At 42.1% G+C, this 14,888-nt stretch overlaps 1 protein-coding gene across 2 annotated transcripts in view; it reads left to right on the top strand.

The window, feature by feature from the left end:
- WDR38 (WD repeat domain 38) overlaps window positions 1–14,888 on the top strand; it is a 575,566-nt gene that overhangs the window by 213,109 nt on the left and 347,569 nt on the right. For both annotated transcript variants that reach the window (XM_073600360.1, XM_073600359.1), the window contains exon 5: window positions 14,767–14,847. In XM_073600360.1, the coding sequence (XP_073456461.1) occupies window positions 14,767–14,847 (81 nt within the window). The remainder of the gene's footprint in view (window positions 1–14,766; window positions 14,848–14,888) is intronic.

The raw sequence follows: 14,888 nt of genomic DNA, 5'->3' as shown, positions 1-14,888 counted from the left end.
TGAAATTCTCAAGGGGTGCTTTAAACCACAGGGCCCCCTACCATCTCAGGGGATGATGGCACCAAAGGGGGGGATATCAGGGTTACAATAGGAGAGGAGAGGGGGCATCTTCCATCCATCCAGCATATTATTACGGGGGGGGGGAGAATACAGGAACCAGGAAAGAGAATTAATGGAATACGGAACGGAGAATGTGAATCCACCGAGACTAGAAAGAAAAGGAGAAAAGGAGTCAGAGGAGGAAGGAGGAAGAAAAAGGAAAAGAGACAATTGGGGACTGGCATTTTTAATCTCAGTAATGTCATTTTAGCCGAAGCAGAACTGAGTACTAGACTTAGGTTTAAATTTAAACCACATATGGAAAAATTGCAAATATGGAAAAATTCAATACGTATATTGATCTACAAAAGTTGTTTACTAGAAAATTAAATATATATATTTTTTTGAGCTGAATAAAGATCATTTTAACCACTTCAGCCCCGGAAGGATTTACCCCCTTCCTGACCAAAGCACTTTTTACAATTTGGCACTGCGTCCCTTTAACTACTAATTGCGCGGTCATGCAATGCTGTACCCAAACAAAATTTGCGTCCTTTTCTTCCCACAAATAGAGCTTTCTTTTGATGGTATTTGATCACCTCTGCCGTATTTTTTGCGCTATAAACAGAAAAAGATCGAAAATTTTGAAAAAAAAAATGATATTTTCTAATTTTTGTTATAAAAAAAATCCAATAAACTCAATTTTAGTCATACATTTAGGCCAAAATGTATTCGGCCACATGTCTTTGGTAAAAAAAATGTCAATAAGCGTATATTTATTGGTTTGCGCAAAAGTTATAGCGTCTACAAACTAGGGTACATTTTCTGGAATTTACACAGCTTTTAGTTTATGACTGCCTATCTCATTTCTTGAGGTGCTAAAATGGCAAAACTCCCCCAAATGACCCCATTTTGGAAAGTAGACACCCCAAGGAAATTTCTGAGATGCATGTTGAGCCCATCGAATATTCATTTTTTTTGTCCCAAGTGATTGAATAATGACAAAAAAAAAAAAATTACAAAAAGTTGTCACTAAATGATATATTGCTCACACAGGCCATGGGCATATGTGGAATTGCACCCCAAAATACATTTAGCTGCTTCTTCTGAGTATGGGAATACCACATGTGTGGGACTTTTTGGGAGCCTAGCCGCGTACGGGGCCCCAAAACCAAGCACCGCCTTCAGGATTTCTAAGGGCGTAAATTTTTGATTTCACTCCTCACTACCTATCACAGTTTTGAAGGCCATAAAATGCCCAGATGGCACATAACCCCCCCAAATGACCCCATTTTGGAAAGTAGACACCCCAAGCTATTTGCTGAGAGGCATGTTGAGTCCATGGAATATTTTATATTTTGGCACAAGTTGCGGGAAAGTGACCAATTTTTTTTTTTTGCACAAAGTTGTCACTAAATGATATATTGCTCAAACATGCCATGGGCATATGTGGAATTACACCCCAAAACACATTCTGCTGCTTCTCCTGAGTACGGGGATACCACATGTGTGGGACTTTTTGGGAGCCAGCTTCATACGGGGCCCCGAAAACCAATCACTGGCTTCAGGATTTCTAAGGGCGTAAATTTTTGATTCACTCCTCACTACCTATCACAGTTTCGGAGGCCATAAAATGCCAAGATAGCACAAACCCCCCCCAAATGACCCCATTTTGGAAAGTGGACACCCCAAGCTATTTGCTGAGAGGCATGGTGAGTATTATGCAGCTCTCATTTGTTTTTGAAAATGAAGTAAGACAAGAAAAATGTTTTTTTTCTTTTTTCAATTTTCAAAACTTTGTGAAAAAAAGTGAGGTCTGCAAAATACTCACTATACCTCTCAGCAAATAGCTTGGGGTGTCTACTTTCCAAAATAGGGTCATTTGGGGGGGTTTTGTGCCACCTGGGCATTCCATGGCCTCCAAAACTGTGATAGGCACTGAAGAGTAAAATCAAAAATTTACGCCCTTAGAAAGCCTGGAGGCGGTGCTTGGTTTTTGGGGTCCCGTATGCGGCTAGGCTCCCAAAAAGTCTCACACATGTGGTATTCCTGTACTCAGGAGAAGCAACAGAATGTATTTTGGGGTGTAATTTCACATATTCCCATGGCATGTTTGAGCAATATATCATTTAGTGACAACTTTGTGCAAAAAAAAAAAAAAAATTTGTCCTTTTCCTGCAACTTGTGTCACAATATAAAATATACCATTGCTTCGACATGCCTCTCAGCAAATAGCTTGGGGTGTCTACTTTCCAAAATGGGGTCACTTGGGGGGGGGGGTTTGAACTGTCCTGGCATTTTATGCACATTTAGAAGCTTATGTCACACATCACCCACTCTTCTAACCACTTGAAGACAAAGCCCTTTCAGATACTTTTTGTTTACATGAAAAAATTATTTTTTTTTTGCAAGAAAATTACTTTGAACCCCCAAACATTATATATTTTTTTAAAGCAAATGCCCTACAGATTAAAATGGTGGGTGTTTCATTTTTTTTTTCACACAGTATTTGCGCAGCGATTTTTCAAACGCATTTTTTTTGGAAAAAACACACTTTTTTAAATTTTAATGCACTAAAACACACTATATTGCCCAAATGTTTGATGAAATAAAAAAAAATGATCTTAGGCTGAGTACATGGATACCAAACATGACATGCTTTTAAATTGCACACAAACGTGCAGTGGCGACAAACTAAATACATTTTTAAAAGCCTTTACAGGTTACCACTTTAGATTTACAGAGGAGGTCTACTGCTAAAATTATTGCCCTCGATCTGACCTTCGCGGTGATACCTGACATGCATGGTGCAATTGCTGTTTACATTTGACACCAGAATGACGCTTGCGTTTGCCTTTGCGTGAGAGCAGGGGGGGACAGGGGTGCTTTTTTTTTTTTCTTTATTATTTTTTTGCTTTTTTATCTTATTTTTAAACTGTTCCGTTAATTTTTAAATTTTTTTAATCATTTTTATTATTATCTCAGGGAATGTAAATATCCCCTATGATAGCAATAGGTAGTGACAGGTACTCTTTTTTGAAAAAATTGGGGTCTATTAGAATGTAGCTCTCTCCTCTGCCCTCAAAGCATCTGACCACACCAAGATCGGTGTGATAAAATGCTTTCCCAATTTCCCAATGGCGCTGTTTACATGAAAGCCGACCGCTGGCTGAAAAGAATGATACCAAGATGATACCTAAATCTGCAGGCATCATTCTGGTATAACCACTCAAAATCCAGCAACATACCAGTACGTTGCTGGTCCTTGTTGGGCATATATTGTAAACTTTTTTTTTCATGCAGCCTGTGGGCTGAACGAAAAAAAGATATTGATCGGTGGGTATGCCCACCATTAGAATACCTCCCTTCATCCACCCACTTCTAATGATGGGCATACATGCACCGTTTATATATGCCGAAGCATGGGGGCATCCTCCCTCAAAAGGGAGGAGCAAATCACTCCTCCACCCACTGCTGCCCCCACGTTTCGGCATATATGCTGAAGTATGTAACTGTGGTGGTGAAATCACCTCCGACATCGCTGGAGTCACGGCTTTATGTATCGTGGGAGCAAACGCTGTTGCTGTCAAGATAAATAAATCCACGCTGTGAAAGAATGGCGTACCTGCTAAGCAAATGATGGTTAACAATAAAACAAAGTAACATTACAGTATAACAGTAATGCCCTGTACACACGGTCGGACATTGATCGGACATTCCGACAACAAAATCCTAGGATTTTTTCCAACGGATGTTGGCTCAAACTTGTCTTGCATACACACGGTCACACAAAGTTGTCGGAAAATCCGATCGTTCTGAACGCGGTGACGTAAAACACGTACGTCGGGACTATAAACGGGGCAGTAGCCAATAGCTTTCATCTCTTTATTTATTCTGAGCATGCATGGCACATTGTGCGTCGGATTTGTGTACACACGATCGGAAATTGCGACAACGGATTTTGTTGTCGGAAAATTTTATAGCTTGCTCTCAAATTTTGTGTGTCGGAAAATCCGATGGAAAATGTGTGATGGAGCCTACACACGGTCGGAATTTCCGACAACAAGGTCCTATCACACATTTTCTGTCGGAAAATCGGACCGTGTGTACGGGGCATAAGACTTACCATACCTGCAAAGCAAATACAAAAAAAACATAGTAAAAAATAAAACATTTAAACACAACCTGTGCCTAAAATATATATATATGCCGAAGCATGGGGGCATCCTCCCGCAAAAGACACAAGCAAATCGCTCCTCCACCCTCTGCTGCCCCCACGCTTTGGCATATATGCTGAAGTATGTAACTGTGGTGGTGAAATCACCTCCGACAGCGCTGGAGTCACGGCTTTATGTATCGTGGGAGCAAACGCTGCTGCTGTCAAGATGAATAAATCCGCTCTACAGCTGAATGGCGTACCTGCTAAGCAAATGATGGTTAACAATAAAACAAAGTAACATTACAGTATAACAGTAAGATTTACCATACCTGCAAAGCAAATACAAAAAAAAAAAGTAAAAAATAAAACATTTAAACGCAACCTGTGCCTAAAATATATATATGCCGAAGCATGCGGGCATCCTCCCGTAAAAGGCAGGAGCAAATCGCTCCTCCACCCACTGCTGCCCCCATGCTTCGGCATATATGCTGAAGTATGTAACTGTGGTGGTGAAATCACATCCGACAGCGCTGGAGTCACGGCTTTATGTATTGTGGGAGCAAACGCTGTTGCTGTCAAGGTAAATAAATCGCCTCTGCAGCTGAATGGCGTACCTGAAAACAAAAAAATGGTTACCAAACATGATAAAAACATAACAACAATAAAACATTGCAGAATAGAATACAGTAAAAAAGAGCAGAACAATAGAGAGAGAATAGAAAGAGAGAACAATAAAACAACAACTATTTTTGGTTTTTATTATTTTATTTTTTTTGTGTTTTTTTGCTTTTTTTTTTTACTTTTTTTGTTTTTTTGGTTTTTTTTTACACTTTTTTTTGTAACTTTAACTTTTGTAACTGGTACCAGGTTTGGGTCTCTCAAAATGTGATGGCATCTTGGGAGACCCTGTGAAAGTGTGTCCTAGTCTGTGCAGTGCTGTACCCTACGCTAACACTCAACTAGTGTATGGTAGCGTTCAAAACATTCACCAATGCAAAGACCAGGATTGTCAGGACAGAAGGGACAATAATACCGGGAGTCACGCCTAAATCCGCGCTTGTTGCAGACACGACATCTTTTTTGGGGGGCTCGTTGGGTAGGAGTACTCGGGAGGACATAAAGAAAATGCCTCTCATGCAGCCGGCTTACTGCATTTGGTTGGGAAAGGTGAGGTGGAGCGCCGTCTGGAAACAGAAGGGCTCTGACGATCTCTTCCTGGAATTTAAGGAAGGATCCAGTCCGTCCTGAAGCTCTGTATAGCACATAAGCGTTCAGCAAAGCCAATTGAAATAAATAAACAGACACTTTTTTGTACCAGCGTCTGGCCTTACGAGCAACTAGGTATGGCGCCAACAACTGGTCGTTGAGGTCCACCCCTCCCATATTTTGATTATATTCGAGGACACAGAGGGGTTTCTCCACAACACCTGTCGCCGTAGTAATTTGGGCCGTCGTGTCTGCATGAAGGGAGGTATGAACGAAAACATTCTTATTATCCCTCCACTTCATAGCGAGCAAATGATTACACTGCAAGCAGGCTCTCTCCCCCAGCCTAAGACGGGAATCTACAAGCCGCTGGGGAAAGCCACGGCGATTATGACGCACGGCGGTGCCACATGCTCCAATCTGATGATCAAAAAGGTGACTAAAAAGTGGCACGCTCGTGTAATAATTGTCCACGTACAAGTGGTACCCCTTTCCGAATAAGGGTGACACCAAGTCCCACACTTGCCAGCACTTCCTATGTAGTCAGCGCAGTTTGTCGGCTCTACGTGACTATCTTTGCCCTCGTAAACCATAAAACTACATGTATAGCCTGTGGCCCTGTCACAGAGCTTATACATCTTGACCCCATATCTGGCACGCTTGCTGGGAAGGTACTGTTTGAATGACAAGCGGCCAGAAAATTTAATCAGGGACTCATCAATGCAGACAACTTGATGGGGAGTAAACAAGTCTGCAAAACATTGGTTGAAGTGGTTTACGAGGGGCCAAATTTGTAGAGCCAATCGTATTCAGGGTCTCCACGAGGACGACAGAGTTCATTGTTGTTGAAGTGCATGAACTGCAAAATCTGCTCGTATCGTGCCTTGGTCATGGAGGCAGAGAACAAGGGCATATGGTGAATTGGGTCAGTGGACCAATATGACCGCAACTCACTCTTTTTAGTTATGCCCATGTTGAGGGAAAGGCCCAGAAAGAGCTTAAATTCGGAGACCGTAATTGGTCTCCAATCTCTGGCAAGGGAGGACTGGGGAATAGTGGCGATGTGTTGACCAGCGTATAAATTGCTTTGGTCCACAATAGATCTATAGAGATCTTCGGTGAAAAACAGTGAATAAAAATCAAGTGGCGTAAAATCAACTGTTTCCACCTGAATTCTGGGTTGGCCAGTGAATGGGGGAAGTACGGGTGCTGCAGAAGTGGTGGGTTCCCAATTTGGATTGGCGAATGCAGCAGGAAGGGCACTATGGGCACAACGGGCCTGTGTTCGTCTTCCTGGTGGCAGCAGGACACTACTTGTGCTTGCCACCTCGCCAGCTTGAACTGCACTTATGGGACTCACCACGTCACCACGTGATACTGCAGTGCTGGATGTACGACCAGGGTGTACTAGGCCGCTGGTGCTTGCCAGTTCACCAGAAGGAATAGCGGCGCTAGTACTTCTCTGCTCCATACGAGGGACCTGCGGTTCTTGCACTTCAAGGACAGACAGGGGTCTGGTACGCCTGACCTTGGCAGGGACCACAACTCCGTCGTCAGAGCTATCTGTCATGGAGTCGCTGTCGTCTACAGGATCGTATTCTGAGCCTGAAACTGACAGATGAATGACTTCCTCTTCACTATCTGTCATGCTCAGAAACGTGTAGGCCTCTTCAATAGTGTACCTTTAATTTGCCATTTTGGGCTCTAAATTTAGGGGTACACTAGTGAGACTCACAGGCAAAAAAGCTCCTGACTGTCAGCGACTGTATCAAAACGCTACCAAAAAACTGTTAGCGATCACAGGGATCAGGCCTAACTCTGCGAACGCTGCATTTATGTGTACTTAGTGTTTTGTAAGTGTCAGTGATCGATCGATACTGCACTTGGGTGGGCTGGGCAGGGCTGGGCCGAGGGGCAAAACGCAGGTGCTAGCAGGTATCTGGGCTGATCCTGCTAACACTGTGTTTTTGGGAACCCTAAACTGCTGGGGACGCTAGTATAGATCTGATCGGATCAGATATCGATCCGTTCAGATACTATAGCAATAAGGGAGGTGTATGCTGCGTGCGTGGGTGTTAGCGGTACTGGCGCTAACCTGATGCTGCCTGGGGCGACGCAGACCTTATCTGTCCCTAAAAACGTAACTTATATCACCGCCGGGCAATTAGGGAGTTAAACCTTTATTAGGTAATAAACGGCGGGTGCCCTAAAATTATAATAAACTATATTAAACAAACTAACTAACCAGCGTCACCCGTAACAGTTATACGGTGATCACTGGTGAAAGGGTTAACTGGGGGCAATCAGGAGGTTAAAAACTTTAGTAGGTATTATATGGGGGTCCCTGTCGCTATAAAACGCTGACGGCGAACCTATATACTTACCTCCCTAACTAGCGTCACCTGTGTCACTAATACAGCGATCAGAAAAACGATCGATTAGTGACACTGGCGACGGGGGGTGATCAAGGGGTTAACCTTTATTAGGGGGGGTTAGGGGGGTACCCTAGACCTAAAGGGGGGTACCCCAGACCTAAAGGGGGCTAACCCTAAGGCCCCTTTTACACTGGGGTGGTAGGGGGCGTCGGCGGTAAAACAGCGCTATTTTTAGCGCTGTTTTACCGCAGTATTCGGCCGCTAGCAGTGCGGTTTTAACCCCCCGCTGGCGGCCGAAAAAGGGTTAAAACAACTCGTATATCGCGGCTATAGCCGCGGTATAGCCGCGCTGTCCCATTGATTTCAATGGGCAGGAGCAGTTTAGGAGCAGTGAATACACCGCTCCTTCACCGCTCCAAAGATGCGACTGACAGGAGATTTTTTCTTCTCCTGCCAGCGCACCGCTTCAGTGTGAAAGCCCTCGGGCTTTCACACTGAACAAACAGCGGAGGATGTTTTGGGGCGGTTTGCAGGCAGTATTTTTAGCGCAATAACGCCTGCAAACCGCCCCAGTGTGAAAAGGGCCTTACTGCCCTAACACTTATAACTGTCACAAATTGACACCAATGCAAAAAAAACTGCTATTGGTGTCACTGTGACAGGGGGTACAGGGGGGTGATAGGGGGGTGATAGGGGGGTGATGGGGGGTGAAAAGTGTGCCTAGTGTGTTCTACTGAAAGTGTAGTGTTGGTGCAACTCACATTGATGTCTTCTCTCCTTGGCGCCGGAACGAAAAGACCGGCTCGAGGAGAGATGACATCACTTCCTCTGCCGCTGTTTACATTACAGCAGCAGAGGAAGAATTTCATTCATGGGGAGCAATCGCGAGGGGGTGGCCATGAATGAGTGGCCTCCCCATCAGCCTATATAGCTTCCCCACTGATGCCGACCGCCTCGGGCACCGGGGGGGGCGCAATGCGCCCCCAGCCCACGGGGGGCAGATCACGTACCAGGTATGTGATTTTGCCTGCCCGAGCCATTCTGCCACAGTATATCTGCGTTAGGCGGTCGGCAACTGGTTAATAAAAACAAACTCAATTTGGAGTACTTGCATAGCGGTTTGAAAAACGCCTCTACTTTCAATCCCAAAAACAACAAGAATGAATTTCTAGAAGTGTTTAAAGTTATGGTTGAACATGACATTAAGGATATTATTGTTAATAAAAAGTATAAAACTCCTAAAGACATAGAGGAAGGTATTAGAAAATTAGAAAAGAGAAAAGATATTGTGATAAGAGCAGCCGATAAAGAAGGTGCTATTGTTATTTTGAACAAACAAGATTATGGAGAAGAAATGCAGAGATTACTGGCAGGCAATCCCACTACAAAGTTAAGATGCCAACTCAAAAAGATAATAGATAAAGGTAAAAAAGCGGGTATTCCTACTGAAAAGGAAGCAAAATATCTAGTTCCCAAAGCACCTTGAGTGCCTACTATTTATTATCTCCCAAAAATTCATAAAAATGCTGATAAACCACCTGGGAGACCCATTGTCAGCGGGATCAATTCAGTCTTTTCAAGAGTAGGGGAGTATATTGATAATTTTTTACAAGAGATTGTCATAAAAAAATTTTCATATCTCAAAGACAGTGGAAAATAATAAAAAATTTAAATTCCAACACATACAAAGAAAATTGTCATTTAGTTCAGTGGATGTCAATTCGTTGTATACTAGTATCAACCAAAAAGACACATTGTCTGCTGTAAAATGGGCCTTGAAAGAAAAAACTAAGATTAAAAGCAAACAAAGAAAGTTCATTCTTGAGCTTTTGGAGATTGCAATGACAAACAATTACTTTTGGTATAGTGGCACCTTCTTCCAGCTATTAAAAGGTGTCGCCTAAGTACGCTCCCAGTGTGGCAAATCTTGTTTTAGCCAAATGGGAAGTAGAAAACATATTGTAGATGGCCAGAGATGGCGCTATTGTCAGGTCACCTGAGTCCAGGTGACAGATGCACACCATTGGAGTCAGGAGTGCACCACTAAGGTAGTGGACCCTACGACTGACTGCTGTGGAAGGAACAGGGGGTGGTTCAGGAAGGCAGGTCCAACTGGAGCACCAACATGGATTCCACTGGAAGCTAGAGCATAGGATTCCCCAAGACAAGGAGTCTAAGAGCCAGCAGGTGTTCACCAAAGCCTCTAGTGATGAGGATGGACTGCGCTGCAACTGGTTCCAGGTCGCAGGTCCCCAGGTTCTCTCAGCTCACGCTACAGGAGGATAGAGAGAAAGCAGCAGCCCAGGACAACAATGGATAGTCAGGAGATAAGCCAAAGGTCGGGGCAACTAGCAGACAAGGATAGACAGAGAACATGCCAAAGGTCAGGGTAACAAGCAGGCAGGGATAGTCAAAGAACAAGCCAAGATGGGTAACAAAGACAGACGTAGAGCACACGGCAAGCAGGAGACAGGAAACCAAACACACAATATTGCTCGGCAAGGCAGGCTTGGCGAACACAGTGTTAAATAGTGGTTCCTGATGAGGCTAGGGTGGAGCTACACTGAGGAAAAATTACTTAACCATGCAGGTGTGAGAGATCTGACATTGTTCAAAAAAGAAGGGAAGATAATAACTAAAACGTACTTCAAGGAGATAGAATGAAACAGTTACATACATACATCGAGTTGTCATCATAAAAAATGGATCTACAATACACACAGTAGTCCATTCACTAGAATACGCAGAAATTGTGTGTTGGAATCAGATTACATCTATCAAACAAACAAATTAATAGAGAGATTCCTTGATAAAGGTTTCAAACAGACATTTTTAATAGCTGAAAAGGAAAGGATTGTTGCTAAAAATAGACACAAACTTTTACCTACAAAAAACAGAAATCACAGAATGGTCTTGGATTAAGTTTTATTACTGACTATAATAAACAATCAAAAGAGATAGAAAAAGCAATACGAAAACATTGGCCCATCTTAATAAAGTACAATGTTTTTAAGAAAATATTACCTTCTCATCCAAAGCTTATATAGGAAAAATAATGCCTTACGTAGAAAACATGTAAGAAATATTATTGATGCACCAAAAAGGGTCAAGATGTTTGGTAATCTGGAAGGTTTTTTCAGATGTACAAAATGCAAGGCATGCAAAAGCATTTTTCCTCATTCACAGATGGGAAACACCATAAAATCAAGCCTTTGATCACTTGCGATTCCACCCACGTGGTATACGTTCTTGAATGCCCGTGCCGAAAACAATACATGGGAAGGACCACAAGGAAATAAAAAATAATGATTAATGAGCATGTGAGCAATATAGTGAAAAGATTTGAAAAAAAAGTGTTTTGTGACACTTTGAATTAAAACATAATAGTGATCCTAGTCAGCTTTCATTTTATGGAATTGATAGAATTATAGGGCATTGGAGGGGGTCAGATAAACTCAAAAGAAGTGTCAAGAAGAGAAACGCAGTGGGTATACAAACTGGGTCCTTATATCTGCATGGACTCAATATTGATATAGATCTTAACTGTTTTCTAATCAATTTTTAAAGAAATGTTGAGATTTTATACATATTTTTTATGCTTTTTAGTTTGAGAATGATCCCCCCCATGTTCATAAGGAGAGAGGGGAACACTTTCATTATTCTTATTAGTCAAAAGGATTTTTAGAATTTTTCCAGCATTTTATTGGGTGGTAGTCTAGAGTGATTCTTTATATCTCACATTTGGCCCTTTAAGGATTTACATTGGTTTCAGCTTTGTGCATGTACTGTTTAGAGCACTATTAATTATGGACTTTGTTCACTGAGTTGTGGGATTTAATGGTGTTGATGAATTTCCATTCAATATTATATTAGCACACATAGGGTGTTATAGTTAGTCTGATCAGCGCTGCTTTTCACAAATCCTTGTTTTCATTTTTTTGGTCCTGCCATTAATTGGAGCAGCTGCGATCTATAGTCTTTTTTTGATTATCTCTTTTCTAGAAATCCCTGGCGCTGTTTTGCACATTTTTTTCTTTGTTTATTTATATATTTGCACAATTGTGTGTGTTTTGCAGCACTGGTGATTTGGATTCACTACCCAGTAGGGTTATCTTAGAATTAATTTATTTGATGAATTGATATATGACATTTTCTGCACTTTATTTATTTGCACAATTTTGAGGTTGCTTGCAGCACCGGTGATTGGGACTCACTACCCAGTAGAGCTATTTTATAATATTGAGCAGAGGTAGGGTGCTACTACCCAATAAGATCAGAAAATTTTCAGGGCTACCTGGGTGTGGAAAGGCAGTCGCACAGCTGCAATAGCAATCATGAGAAAAGATGGTCTGCAACTCCTTGCTTGCTCTTTAAAATCTTCAAAAGGTATTGATTCTCCAAAAAAAGCACAGACAGCAGCTGTTCACGTGTTTCAGCCTTGCTCACTACAAATGCCATGTACAAAAATGCCACAATATGTAGTGTATAAACCCCTCCTGGCAGCACATACCTTTCATTTGCCAATTAGTAGGTGGCACAGTGGTGTAGTGGATAGCACTTTCGCCCAGCAGTAAAAAGGGTCACTGGTTCGAATCCTAACCACAACATTACCTGCCTGGAGTTTGCATGTTCTTCCTGTGCCTGCGTGGGTTTACTCCAGTTTCCTCCCACACTCCAAAGACATGCTGGTAGGTTAATTGAATACTGTATGCCCCTAGTATGTGTATGTATGAATGTGAGTTAGGGACCTTAGAGTAAAAGCTCCTTGAGGGTAGGGACTGATGTGAATGTACAAAGTACATTATATGTAAAAGCGCTGCGTAAATTTACGGTGCTATAGCACCTGAAATATATAAAAGTAAAATGGTAGATAAACAAAGTCACTTGGAGAGGTGAAACTCCATGGACATGGACAGACAAATTCAATTGAAAATACAAACATAGTTGGCTACATGATCAAAAATGGACAATAAAATCCAAGAAAATAACCATACAAAAACTAAAGCTGAATAAAAACAGAAAAAATGGAAAAAAAAAAGGCAAGAATGCCCAATAGGGGAAAGAAAATAGTACCAAAACGAAAGAGGCAGGTAGTGCAAAAAGGAATCAACATAAGTGTAAATCTAGGTCCCATCTGAGGTTTAACCCCTGAGGGACCCTGGTTTTTAATCATTATACCCATCTTGCCTCTATCTAAAAACCGTCTCTTCCTATCACCACCCCTGGGCATAGGAGTCAGGCTGGGTTCACAGTGGTGTGAATTGGATGCACGTTTCCCCGCATCTAATTTCGCATGACAGGAGATTGTGCCCGGCTCTCTATGGAGCCGGTTCACATAACTCTGGGGTGGCTGCGGAGCGGATTGCACAGAGGTCCTGTGCGTCTTTGGCTCCATTTTAGGGCCGAATTCAGGCAACAATTAATAATTCAGGCAAAAAATAATGTTCTCCTATTCTTGTTCTTAAAGCACACATGGTGCATTCAGTGTACTACAGGTTACAAGAAATGATCTGATCTGATACACCACATACTTTGTTTCACAATTGATGTATTGCTTATTGTGAAACCTTACTCCAGTGGTTGCTGAATTGAAAGATTTAGTGCATAAATTAACATGACAATATCTGGATATGAGAGCGAGGTGGCTTGGTATTTTTTGGATGAAAATAAGCTAGGTGACAGCAAGGAGCCCAAAGTTGGTGCTATAGAAAAACGACAGCCTGATTTTAATACTTTATAGAGACTTTTGTCTGAGTAGAGGATGGGAAGATTTTTCTTTATTATATTACCAACTTGATGTACTCTTGTGAGAAAGTGATTACAAATGTTGCCAAACAATTGTTATTCCTATCTGTCCCTATACACAAATGCTTATTTCTATTTTTATGGGTTTTTTTTTAGTGTATTAGCAGAAACATTAGAAAGAAGATCCTCTCTCCTCTTGACCCTAGCATTATCTAATCCTCTCTGTACTGATTTGGGGTAGCCCCTTTGAGCTAGTCGTGTAATTATAGTCTTGTGCTGCCAGGAGTGGTTTATACACTATATATTGTGGCATTTTTGTGCATGGCATTTGTAGTGAACAAGGCCCACAAGGCCCCCTGAAACGCGTTTACATCTGCTGTCTGTTCCTGTGTCTTTTTATGGACTATCAATCAATTTTGAAGATTTTAAAGAGCAAGCAAGGAGTTGCGGACCATCTTTTCTCGTTTTATAATATTGTGAGCTTGGTGACTCACAGGTAGCATAACTGTGACCTCCCCCTCTACTTAAACTTACTAAAAACTTCCAGAAAAATTAGGGGGGGGGGGTAAGGTGGAGCTGCTTGAAGTAGTCATAAGGGCCCTGACCAATCCCCAACAGATGGGTTGGCAGGGGGCAGGCCCCCTCAAATACTCAGGGTCAGCCCAGCTGGGGCAGTGGATTTTGGTTGGAAGATGGAGATGGAGTGTTGGTGGCCCTTGAGGGAAGCCCCTAGTCTGAGGGAGGTGTGGAAGGCACCCTTCTTATGATACACTGAGGGATTCTCACCAGGAGCCACAGGAGCAAGGTTGAGGACAGCAGGAGAACACTGGCTGTGCAGGGTGGGAGATATTTCATTCACCAGCAGCTCCTGTCGGGGTAGCACTATAGAGGCTTTTTCCTTTCTGTATTTAAATATATTATGTTGGACGGAGCTGATTTGGATAGAGGCTGAGACGAGCACCTTGGGTGTGGGGACAACGCTGCTGTATCTTACCAATGGGGTCACAGAGCCATTGGAAGATTTAATGGTGAAAGTATTAGCCTTCAGTTTGGATATAAAGTGCTTATGAATATGGACTTTATTTTTGTTTTAATATGAATTTTGCACTTTTATTTGATTATCTGTTTAATGAAATATGTTGTGATATACTATGTGCACACACACATTTTCCAGTAGTGCGTATATTTTTTGGTACCAGGTACTAGTCTAATTTTAACTTTCAATAAAACTTTTCTCACCAGACAGGTCAAAAACTGAAAGTTTTCAGTGGACATCAGGACACTATCATTTGCAGCGCTTTTTCAACAGACAGTTCATGCATTGTAAGTAACTGATGTTCTCATAGAGACTCACAATTTGCAGG

This window comes from Aquarana catesbeiana, linkage group LG09, assembly GCF_042186555.1.
Source record: "Aquarana catesbeiana isolate 2022-GZ linkage group LG09, ASM4218655v1, whole genome shotgun sequence".
In the NCBI taxonomy this organism is placed as follows: Eukaryota; Metazoa; Chordata; class Amphibia; order Anura; family Ranidae; genus Aquarana; species Aquarana catesbeiana.
Note: the sequence above shows the minus strand (reverse complement) of the source record. Positions and strands in the feature narration are given on the sequence as shown.